Here is an 18,257-nt window from a genome sequence, read left to right on the forward strand (position 1 = left end):
GGTGCAGTTTTTAGAATGATGTCACTTTTGGGTATTTTCTGTCATAAAGACCTCTCAAAGTGACTTCAAATGTGATGTGGTCCCTAAAAAATGGTTTTGTAAATTTTTGGTGGAAAAATGAGAAATCGCTGGTCAACTTTTAACCCTTTTAGCTCCCTAACAAAAAAAAATTTTGGTTCCAAAATTGTGCTGATGTAAAGTACACATGTGGGAAATGTTATTTATTAAGTATTTTGTGTGACATATCTCTCCGATTTAAGGGCATAAAATTTCAAAGTTTGAAAATTGCTAAATTTTCAAAATTTTCGCCAAATTTCCATTTTTTTTCACAAATAAACACAAGTGATATCAAAGAAATTTTACCACAATCATGAAGCACAATATGTCACGAAAAAACAATCTCAGAATCAGGGGGATCCGTTTACGCGTTCCAGAGTAATTACCTCATAAAGTGACAGTGGTCAGAATTGTAAAAATTGGCCTGGTCATTAACGTGCAAACCACCCTCGGGGGTAAAGTGGTTAAAGGGGTTAGAAATACAGTATTGTCCAAAAGAGTAAGGGAGGTGTGGAAAAAATTTGCAAAGTAAGAATGATTAAAAAAATAGTGTTAAATGTTTATTTTTATCAATTAACAAAATGCAAAGTGAATGAACAAAACATAAATCTAAATCCCATTAATATTTGGTGATCGCCCGTTGTCTTCATAAGTTCTTCTAGGTACTTGTCACTTGTACACAGTCATGGAGCTCAGCAGGAGGTTTTTACAAACATCTTGGAGAACTAAACCCAGATCTTCTGTGGACGTCGCTTGTGGAAATACTTCTGTCTCCTTCTGTAATCCCACACAGGCACAATGATGTGAGATCCGGGCTCTGTTGGGACAATAACTTCACTTCCAGGACTCCTTGTTCTTACTTACAATGAAGATTGTTCTTAATGACATTAGATGGATGTTTTGGATAATTTTTCTGCTACAGAATTAATTATATATTTACAGTTACCATTTGCTCTTTTACATTTAGATTATATATATATATATATATATATATATATATATATATATATATATATATATATATATATATATATATATATATATATATATATATATATATATATATATATATATAATATTTTTTTTACTTTCTCTTTTTCTTTTTAACGTACAATGTTGTGTGGGTTAGGGTTTTGGTAATAATGAGGTATTAGTTGATAAGTTACCCAAAATGGTCAAGCAAGGAAATAACACTTGAATATTTTGAATAAAATACCGTAAGCTCGCAACCCACATCAAGGGTCCTCATTGTCTTGCGAGACCCTAACTATCTGAAAAATGGTCTAACTATCTAAGTACCTAGGATGAACTGAAGAGGCCCACTCAGGTCTGCAGGATGAGCCAGATGTTCCAGCTGTCTTTGTAGCCTTTTTGAATGTTCTGGTTCTCCTTGCAAACCTGATTGGTCCTTTTAAGATCATCCCTGAGACAGAGCAGAGTCTGGAGAAGGAGTGTGGTCTGCAACTGGGATGATGTAAAAGGGCTCATTTGAGTCTGCTAGGTGATCAGATCTTGTCTATCTTTGTGTTCCTCATTGGTCCCATTCAGGTCAACCCAGAGACAGAGCAGAGTCTGAGAACAGAGTCCATTAAGCAACTGGAATGAGCTGAAGTGGCCCACTTATGTACGCTGAGTGAGCAAGATGTTCCAGCTCTCTTTGTGGACCTGAGATGTTCTTTTCAGAACAACCCAGGGAAAGAACAGAGTGAAGGAAAGGCATGTGGGGTGAGGTGAAGAGACACACTCAGGTCCACTAGGTGAGCCAGATGTACTGCCACCCCCTCCCACTGACCAGTTGGTCTTTTTCAGATAATACCACAGACAGCAGAGTCTGGGAGAGGATTCTGGTCTGCAACTGGGATGAGCAGAAGAGGCCCACTTGACTCAGCTAGATAAGCCTAATGTTCCAGCTGTGGTCTTATACACTTCATCCCTGACACAGAGCAGAGTCCAGAAAAGGAGTGTGGTCTGTGAGTGTGAATGAGCTGGTGCTGGGTCCATAGTGATGTTCACTGCATCAAGTCATTTAAACTAGCAATGGACAGCTGCATGCAGATGCAATACTTCTCTGGGTGCAGATGAAGTTCCTGGAGCAAGGTGGTGTACACTCCTCGGCTCATCCTGGAAGCAGTAATGGGATGGATCCATGTTCTTTATTGTCGATGACGCTCCCTTCTCTACTTCTCCTTCACATGCATCAGATGGAAGCTGTACATGATATAAGCAGGCAGCATTTTGCAGTAATCAAACTCACAAAAGGAAAAATATAAGACAAAAAGAGTTATCCTCCCCAAATGCTGCCTCACAAATCACGTTTCCCACATTCCGGAAAGGATTTCTTGTTACTTTCTAGTTCCTATTTTATTTATCCTAAATGGATATATTACAACAAACCAACAGAAAAGGTTAAAAAACTGAAGACAAAAATGTCATTTAAAAAAAATAAATAAATCGAGTAGAAACAAAAACAGGTAAAGTGTAGATATTAAGTGTTTATTCTAAAACTGGATTAAAATGCTAAATGATCCAATTAAAAAAGTATCCTTGAAAAATAATTCTGATACCTTTCAAATGGATGAGTACTGGACATGTGAACCCAACCTAAAACATAGAATGTGAGGAGGAAAATGATAAGCTCAGTGATAAATGAGAGCAGGATATCAGACGTTTAGTCAGAGAAACATTACTAACAGGTTTCCTTTACATCTTGAAAAATAAAAATCAAGTCGAAATCCATAGCCATTTTGCATTCTACAAAATTTGCATAAATTTGTGGATGGATTTCCCTAGCATGAGAGCTTTCTGTGAAATATTTTAAACTCTATAAAAAACATTAATTATATTAAAAATAACTGGTGTTTTATGCAATACTCACACATTTTAAAGCTTCTTTTGCTTCGATCAATAGGATTTGGTAAGAATGATTGCCCCACGATGTCCTTAGAAAATTTCCACTTTGAATCCAAGAGTCAGTGTGATGCTTTCTGCATTGATCAATATGATTGGATTGCAGGTTTCTGTCCCAAGACTTAATGTGTTGCTTTCCGGGTTCTGTTTCATCATAAACTGAAGCTACTGGCTGTCCTCCACAACTTCTATTTCCATTTCCTCCTCCTCAACTGCCAAGTTGGTGCCATTTTCCAAGAGGTTTCTTTTCCAGGGAAGAGTGAGGTAGTCAAAGACAGAGAGAACTGGATGTCGAGAAGAGGGACATGGAGTGAGGAGATTGCCAAACATGTTTATGGCTTCTCTAGAAAACATCTCCCACTGAGCAGGTAGAGGAGAACGGTGTGGACTTTGCTTCCAGTTGATGTACACTTGGTACATTGTGTTAGTTTCTATTGCCTCCAGCCAGGGGAAATATCCAGTCAAAATAACAAAGAGAAGAACCCCAAAAGCCCAGGTGTCTATAGTAGGATCCAAGATTAAACATTGTTCTTCTTTCAAGTCACACAGCTCTGGAGACATGTACGGTATTATATGTGACATGGACGACACATTGGTTCCCACTGGTTTGGTCAAACCGAAGTCACTCAGCTTGATTTGATAACAGTCTTTATCCATGAGCAACACGTTGTCCGGCTTCAGGTCCCTGTGCACCAACCCTCTGCCATGCATATAGTCCAGAGCCCAAGAAATCTGTAACGCACACCTCTTCACTGCATCCTCGGGAATTCCAACCTGCAGAAAACAGATCAGTATCATGAGATTACTTGTGTTGTGCCTAATCTAAAGCAATAACACTAAACTTTGAACATTTTGCTGTTGGGATAGTGGATCCTGCAGAAGGTAAAACTTCTGCTGTGATGGTCATGTGTCATCAAACAGTGCAGGTTATGAAACCCTCTTACACCCTTTGAAAGGCTTGATGTATTCCCAAAGAACCCCAAGCACATTAGTTAACTAACTTGCTATCATTTATCAAAATATCCAAATTCTCCCCCTATATACCTTTCGTGTTTCAGAATAAAGTATGGGTAAATTATAAGAGAAAATATGTGTAACGGGTCTGGGAGGCGGAACCTCTGAGCTACTATACAAGGGGGCGGTCCTTGTAAGGGAGCGGGTGGCGACCAGGCAGGCAGTCACAGCAGGTGACCGGGACAGTCTCTGGGTGTACGGGCAGGAGGTCACGGCAAGTGACCGGGACAGTCTCTGGAAGAACGGGCTGGAGGTCACGGCAAGTGACCGGGGCAGTCTCTGGGTGAACGGGCTGGAGATCACGGCAAGTGACCGGGGCAGTCTCTGGGTGAACGGGCTGGAGGTCACGGCAAGTGACCGGGGCAGTCTCTGGGTGAACGGGCTGGAGGTCACGGCAAGTGACTGGGGCAGTCTCTAGGTAAAGGGTAGGTACGACCTGTGATGGCTGAACCTCCAGGTAGGCTAGCAAGGCAGATGGAGGATGTGTGCTCCCAGGTGAGCAAGTGAGAGTCTCTGGAATAGCAGGTGGTCACAGCACGTGACGGCGAAGCCTCCAGGTAGGCAAGCAGGCAGGTAGCGGAGAAGCGCTCCCAGGTGAGCGGGCAAGAGTCTCTGGAATAGCTGGTGGTCACAGCACGTGACGGCGGAGCCTCCGAGCAGGCAGGTAGCGGAGAAGCGCTCCCAGGTGAGCGGGCAAGAGTCTCTGGAATTGCTGGTGGTCACAGCACGTGACGGCGGAGCCTCCGGGCAGGCAAGCAGGCAGGCAGCGGAGGAGCGCTCCCAGGTGAGCGGGCAAGCTGGTCCATAGACAGACTGACAGGAGTAGAAAGGCAGACCGTCGGACCTCAGGCTAGCAAGCAGGCAGGTAACTGATGTGCGCTCCCAGGTGAGCGGGCAAGCTGGTCCTTAGACAGACTGACAGAAGTTGTAAGGCAGACCGTCGGACCTCAGGCTAGCAAGCAGGTAGCAGGAATAACTGGCAGGAAACAGACAGCAAACTGGCAGGACTCTGGCAGGAATCAGGCAGGTAACTGGCAGGTAACTGGCAACGGGACCTGAGGGCTGAAGCAGAGTAGAACAGTGCAACAACATTGCTCGGGCACCTCCATTTTGGAGGAGGTGCCTTATATATGGTGAAGTCCTCCGGCCATTGGCCGGGGACTCCTTAGGACGGCGCGCGCGGCCCCTTTAAGAGGGAGGGAGAGCGCGCGCGCGCGCCCTAAGCACAGTGGCCGGGAAGGAGCGCGCGCTGCCAGCAGAGCGGGAGGAGGACGCCGGGCACGGAGCAGGGAGGTGAGGGGAACAGCGTCCCTGCCTAGCAGAGGGCAGGGACGCCGGCGCTACAGTACCCCCCCCCCTTAGGCCCCCCCTTTTTTAGGCCAGACAGAAATTTAGCAAGGATAAGAGGGGCATGGATGTTCTCCCGGGGCTCCCACGTTCTCTCCTCAGGACCAAACCCCTTCCAATCTACTAGAAAAAAGGTCTTTCCTCTTACCCTTTTGGTGGCAAGAATGTTCTCTACCTCAAACTCGTCCTCAGCAGAAACCGGAGCAGGAGGCGTACCTGTAGACTTGGAAAAAGAGTTAAGTACCACAGGTTTGAGGAGAGATACATGGAAGGAGTTAGGGATCCGTAAGTTGGCCAGGAGTTTCAATTTATAGGCCACCGGGTTGATCTGACTGATGACCTCCAGGGGGCCGATGAACCGAGGCCCTAACTTGTAAGAAGGTATCTTGAGTCGGACATATTTAGATGAGAGCCAGACTTTATCTCCGGGACGAAATTGTGGAGGATCCAGGCGTTTTTTGTCAGCGTGTCTTTTCATCCGTTCGGACGACTGAAGGAGTGCGGATCGGGTACTCTCCCAAATGGAGGAAAATTTGCCAACGAGAGATTCCGCAGCCGGGTTGTCCACAGAGGTGGAGACAGGAAAAGGAATCCGAGGATGCTGACCGAAGACTACAAAAAACGGGGATTTGGAGGAGGATTCGCTCTCGTGATTGTTATAAGAGAACTCGGCACATGGTAGGAGATCCACCCAGTCTGAATGATGGGCATTAACGAAGTGCCGGAGGTAACTGGTCAGGTTCTGATTGATCCGCTCCACTTGACCATTGGACTGTGGGTGGTAAGCGGAAGAGAAGTCCAGGGTGACGTCTAGCAGTTTACAAGTGGCTCTCCAGAAGCGTGAGGTGAACTGTACCCCACGATCCGACACGATGTGGAGGGGCAGGCCATGAAGACGGAAGATGTGACGAATAAAGTCTTTAGCTAGCTCGGGTGCAGACGGGAGGCCTGGCAGGGGAACAAAATGAGCCATCTTGGAGAAGCGGTCAGCGACCACCCAAATGACCGTACAACCGGCAGAGACTGGGAGGTCTGTTATAAAGTCCATTGCTATATGCTGCCAGGGGGCAGCAGGTACTGGGAGCGGAAGGAGGCGACCGGCTAGCAGATGTCTCGGAACCTTGTTGCGGGCGCAGGACACACAGGCAGAAACAAAGTCTATTACGTCCTTGTGCAGGGTAGGCCACCAGTAGTGCCGGGTAATAAGCTGGAGGGTCTTTTTTTGACCGGCATGGCCAGCCAGTTTAGACGAGTGACCCCAGTGAAGGATCTTCTCCCGATCAGGTACTGATACGAACGTCTTTCCGGGAGGGAGACGATTTAGACTCACGGGAGCCACCTGCATTACTCTGGCGGGATCGATGATGTGTTTCGGATCTTCCTCGAGATCAGACACCAGAAAGGATCGAGACAAGGCGTCCGCCTTGACGTTTTTGTCAGCCGGGCGAAAATGAAGAACAAAATCAAAGCGAGCAAAAAACAAGGACCACCGGGCTTGGCGCGGATTAAGTCTCTGGGCATGCTGGAGGTAAGCCAAGTTCTTGTGGTCCGTGTAAATTATTACCGGGTGAAGAGCCCCCTCGAGCAGGTAACGCCACTCCTCCAATGCCAGTTTGATGGCCAATAACTCTCGGTCTCCTATGGAATAATTGCGCTCTGAGGAGAAGAGTTTAGAGAAGAAGCCGCAAGTACCATCCTCCCGGAAGATGATTTTTGAGTAAGTACCGCTCCGGCTCCAGAGGAGGAGGCGTCAACTTCCAGGAAGAACTGCTTGTTGCCGTCTGGGCGATGCAGCACCGGGGCGGAAGAGAAGGCCTGTTTTAAGGAAAGAAAGGCCTCCTCTGCTTCGGGCGGCCACTCTTTGGGATTAGTACCCTTACGGGTGAGCGCGGAAATTGGGGCAGTCTGGGAAGAGAAGTGTGGTATGAAGAGGCGGTAGTAGTTGGCGAAGCCCAGGAACCGCTGAATGGCCTTCAACCCCTCCGGTCGAGGCCATTTCTCGATGGCAGACAGTTTCTCTGGATCCATTCGTAGGCCGGTCTGAGAAATAATGTAGCCCAAAAACGGAAGCGAGGTCTGCTCAAAGAGGCACTTCTCGTATTTAGCGAAGAGGTGATTCTGCCTGAGCCTGAGCAGGACCTGACGAACGTCCCTCCGGTGAGTCTGGAGATCCGGAGAGAAGACCAAGATGTCGTCCAGGTACACCACTACGCAGGAGTAGAGAAGGTCCCGGAAGATGTCATTGACCAACTCTTGAAAGACGGCAGGAGCGTTACAGAGACCAAAGGGCATTACCAGATATTCATAGTGGCCGTCCCGGGTGTTGAATGCCGTCTTCCATTCATCCCCCTGACGGATACGAACCAGGTTGTACGCCCCACGGAGGTCCAGTTTGGTGAAGATTCTAGCCCCCCTCAGACGATCAAATAACTCCGGAATGAGCGGAAGGGGGTACTTATTCTTCACCGTGATTTGGTTAAGGCCTCTATAGTCTATACAGGGACGGAGAGAGCCGTCCTTCTTTTTTACGAAGAAGAAGCCTGCTCCCGCCGGGGAGGTAGATTTCCGGATGAATCCCCTGGCCAGATTCTCCTCAATATATTCGGACATCGACTGGGTCTCAGCAGCGGATAATGGATAAATACGCCCACGGGGAGGAGTAGTACCGGGTAACAGGTCGATAGGGCAGTCGTATGGTCTATGAGGGGGTAGTGTCTCTGCTTCCTTTTTATTAAAGACATCAGCATAAGACCAATAAGGAATCGGAAGTCCAGGTAGATTAGCTGGGGTAGGAGAAGGACGGACGGGATGGACGGGAACCAGACAGGTCTTATGGCAGTCCTGTCCCCAGCGAAGGACTTCTCCGGTCTGCCAGTCAAGCACGGGTGCATGTCTCTGGAGCCAAGGTAGACCTAGCAAGAGGGCGTGAGAGAGTCCAGGCAGAACATGAAAGGAGATACTCTCAGAATGCAGCATTCCCACCTGTAGAGTAATGGATTCGGTGATGAGTTGGATGGGGCGTGGTAAGAGACCCCCATCCACGGCAGCAACAGACAAGGGTACAGCCAGAGGTTTGGTGGGGATGCGGTATTTCTCTACCAGGGACTGTGAAATAAGATTCCCGGCTGCTCCAGAGTCCAGTTGGGCTAGTTCGAAATAACGGTTCTCCCCGCAGACGATTGAAACTGACAGCAGCAGAGATGGAGAGGATTTATTCTTGTCTAGGTCGACCTCTCTAAGCGAACCTAGACACAGGCGTTTCCCGACCTCTCTGGGCAGGCACGGATCCGGTGCTCCTTACTGCCACAGTAGAAGCAGCTCCCCTCGGCACGGCGTAAGTCCTGACGGGTTTTGACCATCTTGGTCTGGTCGACCTGCATAGACTCAGGAGAGTGTACCTGGGGAGAGATGGAGGGAGTGACGGGTTTCTGAAAGGTAGGAGCTAGACGTGGAAACCTCCTCTCACGGGTGACCTCTTTGGCACGCTCCTGGAACCGTAGGTCAATCCGGGTGGCAAGAGTTATTAGGTCATCGAGAGTGGTAGGAATGTCCCGACCGGCAAGTTCATCTTTAATACGGCCGGACAGACCCTCCCAGAAGACGGATACCAGAGCGTCGTTATCCCAGGCCAGCTCCGAGGCAAGGGTACGGAACCGTATGGCATATTGGCCCACGGTGAGACTTCCCTGACGGAGGCGTAGCAGAGATGATGCGGATGAGGTCTTCCGTCCGGGTTCATCGAAGACTTTCCGGAAAGCCGTGAGGAAGGCAGGCAAGTCGGACACCAGGGGGTCTCCTCTCTCCCATAGAGGATTTAGCCAGGCCAGGGCCTCCCCGGTGAGATGGGACATGATGAAGGCAATTTTGGCCCGGTCGGAGTTAAACTGGTGGGACAATAGTTCAAAGTGCAGGGTGCACTGATTTATGAAGCCCCGAGCCTGGGCGGAGTCGCCTCCGAAGCGAGGAGGTGCAGAAAGCCGGGGTCCGGGGTAGGATACCATGGTATTGGTGGGCAGCGGAGCTGCCGGGTTGCGAGTCATGGCACTGGCGGTGGTTGCTGGTGGAGCAGTCAGAGTATCCAGGCGAGAATTGACATTCCGCAGGTGACCCAGGATGGACTCCTGTTGGGACCTCTGATGGGACAGTTCATGACAGAGGTCCGAGAGCGAGGGAGCTTGGGTGCCACCGGGTTCCATGGCCCGAGCAAACTGTAACGGGTCTGGGAGGCGGAACCTCTGAGCTACTATACAAGGGGGCGGTCCTTGTAAGGGAGCGGGTGGCGACCAGGCAGGCAGTCACAGCAGGTGACCGGGACAGTCTCTGGGTGTACAGGCAGGCAGTCACAGCAGGTGACCGGGACAGTCTCTGGGTGTACGGGCAGGAGGTCACGGCAAGTGACCGGGACAGTCTCTGGAAGAACGGGCTGGAGATCACGGCAAGTGACCGGGGCAGTCTCTGGGTGAACGGGCTGGAGGTCACGGCAAGTGACCGGGGCAGTCTCTGGGTGAACGGGCTGGAGGTCACGGCAAGTGACCGGGGCAGTCTCTAGGTAAAGGGTAGGTACGACCTGTGATGGCTGAACCTCCAGGTAGGCTAGCAAGGCAGATGGAGGATGTGTGCTCCCAGGTGAGCAAGCGAGAGTCTCTGGAATAGCAGGTGGTCACAGCACGTGACGGCGAAGCCTCCAGGTAGGCAAGCAGGCAGGTAGCGGAGAAGCGCTCCCAGGTGAGCGGGCAAGAGTCTCTGGAATAGCTGGTGGTCACAGCACGTGACGGCGGAGCCTCCGGGCAGGCAAGCAGGCAGGTAGCGGAGAAGCGCTCCCAGGTGAGCGGGCAAGAGTCTCTGGAATAGCTGGTGGTCACAGCACGTGACGGCGGAGCCTCCGGGCAGGCAAGCAGGCAGGTAGCGGAGGAGCGCTCCCAGGTGAGCGGGCAAGCTGGTCCATAGACAGACTGACAGGAGTAGAAAGGCAGACCGTCGGACCTCAGGCTAGCAAGCAGGCAGGTAGCTGATGTGCGCTCCCAGGTGAGCGGGCAAGCTGGTCCTTAGACAGACTGACAGGAGTTGTAAGGCAGACCGTCGGACCTCAGGCTAGCAAGCAGGTAGCAGGAATAACTGGCAGGAAACAGACAGCAAACTGGCAGGACTCTGGCAGGAATCAGGCAGGTAACTGGCAGGTAACTGGCAACGGGACCTGAGGGCTGAAGCAGAGTAGAACAGTGCAACAACATTGCTCGGGCACCTCCATTTTGGAGGAGGTGCCTTATATATGGTGAAGTCCTCCGGCCATTGGCCGGGGACTCCTTAGGACGGCGCGCGCGGCCCCTTTAAGAGGGAGGGAGAGCGCGCGCGCCCTAAGCACAGTGGCCGGGAAGGAGCGCGCGCTGCCAGCAGAGCGGGAGGAGGACTCCGGGCACGGAGCAGGGAGGTGAGGGGAACAGCGTCCCTGCCTAGCAGAGGGCAGGGACGCCGGCGCTACAATATGGAGCCGGCCATTCTTACCTCACTTTGGATAATATCATGCAAGGTGCCCGCCGTTGCCAACTCCTGGCTCAGTACAAAGTGGTCCATCGTTCCAATAAAGATGGGATATGTGCCAATAATGTTCGGGTGGTCAGAAAGGGTGATTGACAACGATAACTCCATTAGAAAGGTTTGCAGTTGAGTTCTGTCCTTCCTCACCAATTTCACAGCCACTGGTTCTCCTAAAAAAAAACACGAAAAAGAGAAAATGTATTAAATGTATAATAACACCAGTTTAATCCCAAGTTTACCACAATAAAAGTGATGCCAGATGTATTTATCATCCACTTATCTCCTTTAATCTCACAATGTCTTCTGCCATGTACACAATAGATGATGCAGCCTACAGATATTTTTAGATGGCCAATTGTATGACATAAGAGAGTAAAGTGTTAGAACCTTGCTGTTAGGTTTTTTTTCCTTTGCTGGTCACATGACCTTGTTGGCCTATTTAATCCTGCTCCGCCCTTCTGGCTTTGCTGGACTTCATTGTATATCTACTTTCTAGCTAGCCTGTGCTCTGTATCTAACTCTGTTAGTTTGCTTGGTCTACGGACCTCTATGTTCTATCTATTTTGTTTGTTCGTCTGTCTGCTACTATTTCTGTTAGGAGGTGTCCCATATTCCTCCCAGTCCTTAGTACTTGTAGGGATTCCCTCCCCACATCTATAGGTCTCCGTACAGACTAGATTAGGACTTTAGCAGGTCTGATCGCAGGATCAGGTTCCCTGTTACATCGTAGGGATTCAGCTGAGTCCTATCGTAGGGACAGATCTCCTCTCTTTCCTTAGCTTTGGTAGCAGAACATAACAGTAAGTCCAGCCTGCAAATTCTCTAAGGAAAGATTTTTTTTTTTTTTTTTTTTGTTCCATCATGGTGTCGGTTCAGGATTTGGCTAAACACCTGCAGGGACTCTCTCTGGAAGTGGCCGAGCTCCGTCAGCACGTGAGTAACTGTCCTGGAGCATATTTCTTGGAGCCTAAGGTATGTTTGCCGGATTTATTTTTTGGTGAACATCGAGAATTTTTTTCATTTAAAAATGCTTGCTTATTGTATTTTCGTTTGAGACCCAAGTCCTCTGGGGATGAATCCCAGCGCGTAGGGTTCATAATGTCACTTTTGCGCAAAGAGCCTCAGGAGTGGGCCTTTTCTTTGCAACCTAGTGATACATGCTTCAGATCAGTGGATAGTTTTTTTTCTGCTTTAGGACTATTATATGATGATCCTGACCGTGTGGCATCAGCTGAGACTGAGTTGAGACGTTTAAAACAAGGATCAGGTAATGTCGAAAAATATTGTACTCATTTTCGTCGTTGGTCCACTCAAACAGGGTGGAACGATTCTGCTCTGAAAAGTCTATTTCTTGCTGGGCTCAGTGAAAGGGTTAAAGACCTGATAATTGCTTATCCTACACCTGAGGATTTGCAACAGGCTATGCAATTAGCTATACGGGTGGATAGAAGACTGCGTGCTAGGGTTAATGAGAGCAAATCCTCTGCTATGTCAGTTTCTGGTTATGATAATGTGTGTACTAACAGTGGTGAACCGATGGAGATTGGATCGGTGGCACCTCGCTCTCAAGAAAAAGACCGTCGTTTTTCAGAAGGCTTGTGTTTCTATTGTGGAAAATCTGGTCATTTGATTAAAGACTGTGAGCTTCGTATGAAGAAAGAAAAAAAAATGGTCAGTCACGCCCGTATTGCCTGTTTAAATTCCAAGGGTATATTTTTAGCTGCTTCCACGATTGCTCAGGAAAAATTAATGGAATTTCGGGTGTTTGTTGATTGCGGGTCTACACTGAATGTAATTGATGGGGGATTCGTGGAAAAACTCAATTTAAAACCTGAACCTTTATCATCCCCCATTGCTGTGGTTTCTGTGGATGGCTCCCCTTTGAAGAATATTACTCTCAAGGTCAGTGAATTTCCTCTCACTATTAATGGTGTTCACCATGAGAAATTGGATTTGGTAGTGTTGAATAACTTGCCTTCTCCAGTAATATTGGGTTTGCCCTGGTTAAAATTTCACAATCCTGTACTGGATTGGTCTACCAGTGAAATTAAATCCTGGAGCCATAAATGTTATGACAAGTGTTGTAACGGGCGTATTGCAGCTTTGGATAGGGGAGAATTGCCTGTTCCTATTCAGGATTTTTGGAGAGTTTTTTCTGAGAAGGAATCGCAGGTTTTGCCTCCCCATAGAGACTATGATTGTTCTATTGAATTTGTCCCTGGAGCGACTCTTCCTAAAAGTCGTTTATTTAACCTTACTATTCCTGAGAGGAAGGCTTTGGAGGAATACATACAGACAAGTTTGGCCGCCGGTCACATTAGGCCCTCTAAGTCTCCTGTGGCAGTTGGATTTTTTTTTGTAAAAAAAAAGGACGGCGGTTTACGTCCTTGTCTGGATTTTCGTGAGATTAACAAAATTACGGTACGCAATCCTTACCCACTGCCATTGATTCCTGATCTGTTTAACCAGTTATTGGGGGCCAAGTGGTTCTCTAAAATTGACCTTAAGGGGGCATAGAATCTGTTGCGCATGAAGGAGGGTGATGAATGGAAGACTGCTTTTAACACTCCTGTGGGTCATTTTGAGAATCTGGTTATGCCTTTTGGTCTTACTAATGCTCCTGCATTTTTTCAGAATCTGATTAATGACATCCTTAGACCTTTGATCGGTAAAAATGTGGTTGTGTATTTGGATGACATTTTGATTTATTCGCCAGATCTGGAGTCTCATTGGCGGAGCGTGCGTGATGTATTACAGTTATTAATGGACAATTCGCTTTTTGCTAAGCTGGAGAAATGTGAGTTCGCTGTACAGAGAATTAGTTTTTGGGGATACATTATCTCCAGCAAAGGTTTTGAGATGGATCCGGTTAAGGTTCAGGCTGTGCAGGAATGGCCTAGGCCTATTGGTTTGAAATCGATACAGAGGTTTTTGGGTTTCGCCAATTACTACAGAAAATTCATAAAAAATTTTTCTAGTATTGTCAAACCTCTGACTGATCTCACCAGGAAAGGTGCTGATGCGGTTCAGTGGTCTTCTGAGGCCATTGAAGCTTTTGTGTATCTCAAGGAGAGGTTCACCTCTGCTCCCATCCTTATGCAGCCTGATGTTACTAGGCCGTTTTTGGTTGAGGTTGATGCTTCCTCTGTGGGGGTTGGCGCAGTATTGTCTCACGATAACGGGGATGGATTACATCCCTGTGCCTTTTTTTCAAAAAAATTTTCGGAGACTGAATTGAATTACGATATTGGTAATCGGGAATTATTGGCTATTAAACTCGCATTTGAACACTGGCGCCACTTCTTGGAAGGTGCAGAATTTCCCGTTCAGGTTCTTACGGATCATAAAAATCTGATATATCTTGATGCTGCCAAGCGCCTGAATGCCCGTCAGGCTAGGTGGGCACTGTTTTTCTCGCGGTTTAATTTCTCCGTTACTTACATCCCTGGTACTAAGAATGTTAAGGCGGATGCCTTGTCTCGCAGTTTTTCTCCCATAGTCGGTGCTGAGAAAGAGAAAACATTTTACAAGAAGTTGTTGTGATAGCTGCTTTAGACTCCGTTTTGGAAGATGAGATTCTTAAAGCTCAGGAGAATGCCCCATCTAACACTCCTCATGGGAGGTTGTTTGTGCCTGGGACCTTTAGGAGAGATTTGTTTGTTGAGTGTCACGAATCTCGGTTGGCAGGTCATCCCGGAATCTCTGAGACCAAGAGACTGGTGGGTCGCAGTTTTTGGTGGCCTGGATGGCAGAAGGAAGTCATTAAGTGGGTGCGCCAATGTACTATATGTGCTAGATCTAAGTCCTCACATACTCCTGCTGCGGGGTTGCTTTGTCCTTTGGAGGTCCCCAGTGCTCCTTGGACACATTTGGCTATGGACTTTATAACTGACCTTCCCCCCTCTGAGGGTTTTACTGTCATCTGGGTGGTCGTGGACCGTTTTAGCAAGATGTGTCACTTGGTTCCCTTCGTCAAACTGCCCTGCGCTAAAACTCTCGCTAAGGCCTTTGTCAAGGAAATTGTCAGACTTCATGGCGTTCCTACTGACATTGTTTCTGATAGGGGTCCTCAGTTCGTGGCTCGTTTTTGGCGTGCCTTTTGTGACAGGTTGGGAATTCATTTGTCGTTTTCGTCCGGATATCATCCTGAATCTAATGGCCAGACAGAAAGGAAAAACCAGGATGTTGAGCAGTTCTTGCGTTGTTTTGTGGCAGACAATCAAGAGGGGTGGTCTGAGTTTCTGCCACTTGCCGAATTTGCTCTGAACAATCATACATCTTCTTCTGCTGGTTGTTCGCCTTTTTTTTGTTGTTCTGGGAGACATCCGTCGTTTGGGTCGTTCTCCAAGTTGGGATATTCCGTGCCTGAGGAGGAGAATTTTTCCGGTGATTTGGAAAGAGTTTGGACGGATGTGCGTGGTAATCTTCAGGAGGCCAACAGAAAATCTAAAGACTACTTTGATAGGAAACGACAGGAGGTTTTGTTCGCTGTTGGTGACATGGTTTGGTTGTCCTCTAGGAATCTGCGGTTGAGGATTCCTTCTAAGAAATTGGGTCCCAAGTTTGTAGGGCCCTTTAAGGTGCTTCAGGTTGTCAACCAATCTGCTGTTAGGTTGGAGGTTCCTACCTCCTGGAGAATTAATCCGGTCTTTCATGTCTCTCTGTTAAAAAAAGCTGTTGTGTCGGATGGTGACGCCTCTGCCTCTGTTCCTCCGGTGGTGGAGGACGGGGAATATGAAATTTCTCGCATCCTTGACTCTAGACGGTATAGAGGTAGTTTGCAGTATCTTGTGGCCTGGAAAGGTTTCGGACCCGAGGATAACTCTTGGGTGAGGTCAGATGATGTTTCCGCGTCCAGACTTGTCAGAGCGTTTCACAGGAGATTTCCTGATAAGCCTGGTCCTAGGGGATCCGGAGGATCCTCTTAGAAGGGGGGGTACTGTTAGAACCTTGCTGTTAGGTTTTTTTTCCTTTGCTGGTCACATGACCTTGTTGGCCTATTTAATCCTGCTCCGCCCTTCTGGCTTTGCTGGACTTCATTGTATATCTACTTTCTAGCTAGCCTGTGCTCTGTATCTAACTCTGTTAGTTTGCTTGGTATACGGACCTCTATGTTCTATCTATTTTGTTTGTTCGTCTGTCTGCTACTATTTCTGTTAGGAGGTGTCCCATATTCCTCCCAGTCCTTAGTACTTGTAGGGATTCCCTCCCCACATCTATAGGTCTCCGTACAGACTAGATTAGGACTTTAGCAGGTCTGATCGCAGGATCAGGTTCCCTGTTACATCGTAGGGATTCAGCTGAGTCCTATCATAGGGACAGATCTCCTCTCTTTCCTTAGCTTTGGTAGCAGAACATAACATAAAGTTGGCCATACACATGGATATCTGTCTCCAGACCATTGGCAGATCCAGTTTAATGAGGGCTATTGACAATCAGATACTCAAACACAGAAGAACTAAGGCCCCCATACACTATCAACAGCTATTGAGGTAACGTTTGGCTAACACCTATTTCTCCCGACCTCAATATTGTCAAATGATCCTTATTTAAACAAGCAGCATGTGTTAGGGAAGAGTAAGGCATCTTCTATACACAGAAGATATTGATCCAAACTTGCCAAATTTGGCAGGTTTAGATGACTTTTTTCTAACTTGTATGGACATTTATACAGCTGATGTTACTAAAATAATGTGGAACTGCCAATGACCTACAGATAAACATCTCATCTCTATGGCCAGTTAAATTCATTATTACATTTTTATACGTATACATAAATTACCACTTTTATTTTATTAATCTACATGAGTGACCATCTTTCTTTTGCTATTTTCATATACCTGTCGATTTGTTCTGTGCCAGTAGAACTTTTCCATATGACCCCTGGCCCAGCTTCTTGATGACGTTGTAGCATTCAGAAATCTCCAGCATCTCCAAGACTTGGAAGGCGGCCATTGCTGCTTGGAAGTTGATGATTCTTTGGGCTTAACAACAATCTCTGTCTGACTATAGGACAATACAAGGAACATGATTAATAAAACATCATGTGGTTATCACAATTCTCGGTTCTTTGAGCATCTATCATAATTTAGAAACCCATCATAAACAGAAAGATGTGCCAGTCCAGGAAATGATGCCTGACAACCCTTGTAAAAAGTATCTTGATTGGTATATTAGTTGCCAGCAACTTTTCCATGAAGCCATTATAATTACAGATATGGTCAAAATTAGGATTACAGTAAATGGTTCTATGATAATACAGAAGTGTTTGTATGTAGAGATTATTTTTTATATTTTTGAGGATTAGGACAAGCAAGAAAATTAGAATCTATGCCTGGTGTAATGTTAATAAAAAATGGGAATAATTGTTGTATTGGGTCATTGGGCAAGAATACTCCAAACCCTTAATAAATAACACAAATGGATACATTATTGAAGAATGATCTTACCTGCGTCAGGATTTTGGTGAAGTTGATGATAAATTGGGTTCTCCAAAAAATTGAGTGATGTCGCTTTCTTATGGTTCAGTTTGAGTGGTCCTATCTCCACAGAGAAGTTCTCAGGAATAATTCCACAAGACTCATGTACTTCTTCTAGCTTTTATAGGGAAGCAGCTACCTGGCATTGAGGTCCATCCTCCTCCTTTGCCAATTGGATGTCGCAAATCTCCATTGAATTACAGATAAATGTGTCACCTAGAATATGGACATTCAGGTTGACCCTATTGTCATTTAAATAGCTGTGAATAGACTCAAAGAGCTTGTTGTACCACTATGGTATCGGGGAGGCGCCCACCTTAGTATTGTTTGTGTTGCTAGTTATTTGCTAATGTAATTAGTTCTGAAGTTATTTTATTCCCTATGGTCACATCTCACCTTCCCGACCTCCTGCTGCTTTCACCAATAGAGAAACTGGAGCAAAGGTTTTATATAAATATACATTTGTCATGCACGGTTCTTGTATCCAGTGATCATGGACATAAACTGAATCATCATATCCTGTAGAATAGTCTTGTCCCAACTGACATTATTATTACAGGGAAATAACAGAATTGTCTATGTGTCCTATAGTAAAGCTGCTAATTAGTGTTGAGCATTCCGATACTGAAATATCGGGTATCGGCCGATATTCGCGGTATCGGAATTCCGATACTTAATTCCGATACTATTGCAATATCGTATACCGGAATCGGAAGTTCCCATAATGCAATGAGACATTTTCATTTTATTCAGCCAATGAGGATCCTAAGAAGTGTGGGCACATCCTGTTAGGCATGTAGGCATCTTAACTAATGGCATGGCTGTGATTGGCTGCTGAAATGATGTCATGATGCACTATAAAAGCCACCGCCGCCATTTTGAGCTCACTCTGCTGTGAATTCAGTTAGGGATAGGACG

At 46.8% G+C, this 18,257-nt stretch overlaps 1 protein-coding gene across 1 annotated transcript; it reads right to left on the reverse strand.

The window, feature by feature from the left end:
• Window positions 1–3,129: 3,129 nt before the first annotated feature.
• LOC141258453 (serine/threonine-protein kinase SBK1-like) lies at window positions 3,130–16,791 on the reverse strand. The gene is made up of 3 exons (XM_073673452.1): window positions 16,701–16,791; window positions 10,828–11,030; window positions 3,130–3,738 (listed from the first exon to the last, which is right to left on the reverse strand). The coding sequence occupies exons 1-3, from the start codon at window positions 16,789–16,791 to the stop codon at window positions 3,130–3,132; spliced, it is 903 nt and encodes a 300-aa protein (XP_073529553.1).
• Window positions 16,792–18,257: the final 1,466 nt, after the last annotated feature.

This window comes from Phyllobates terribilis, unplaced genomic scaffold (assembly GCF_046119375.1).
Source record: "Phyllobates terribilis strain yellow unplaced genomic scaffold, ASM4611937v1 Scaffold_3__8_contigs__length_932513732, whole genome shotgun sequence".
NCBI classification, from domain to species: domain Eukaryota; kingdom Metazoa; phylum Chordata; class Amphibia; order Anura; family Dendrobatidae; genus Phyllobates; species Phyllobates terribilis.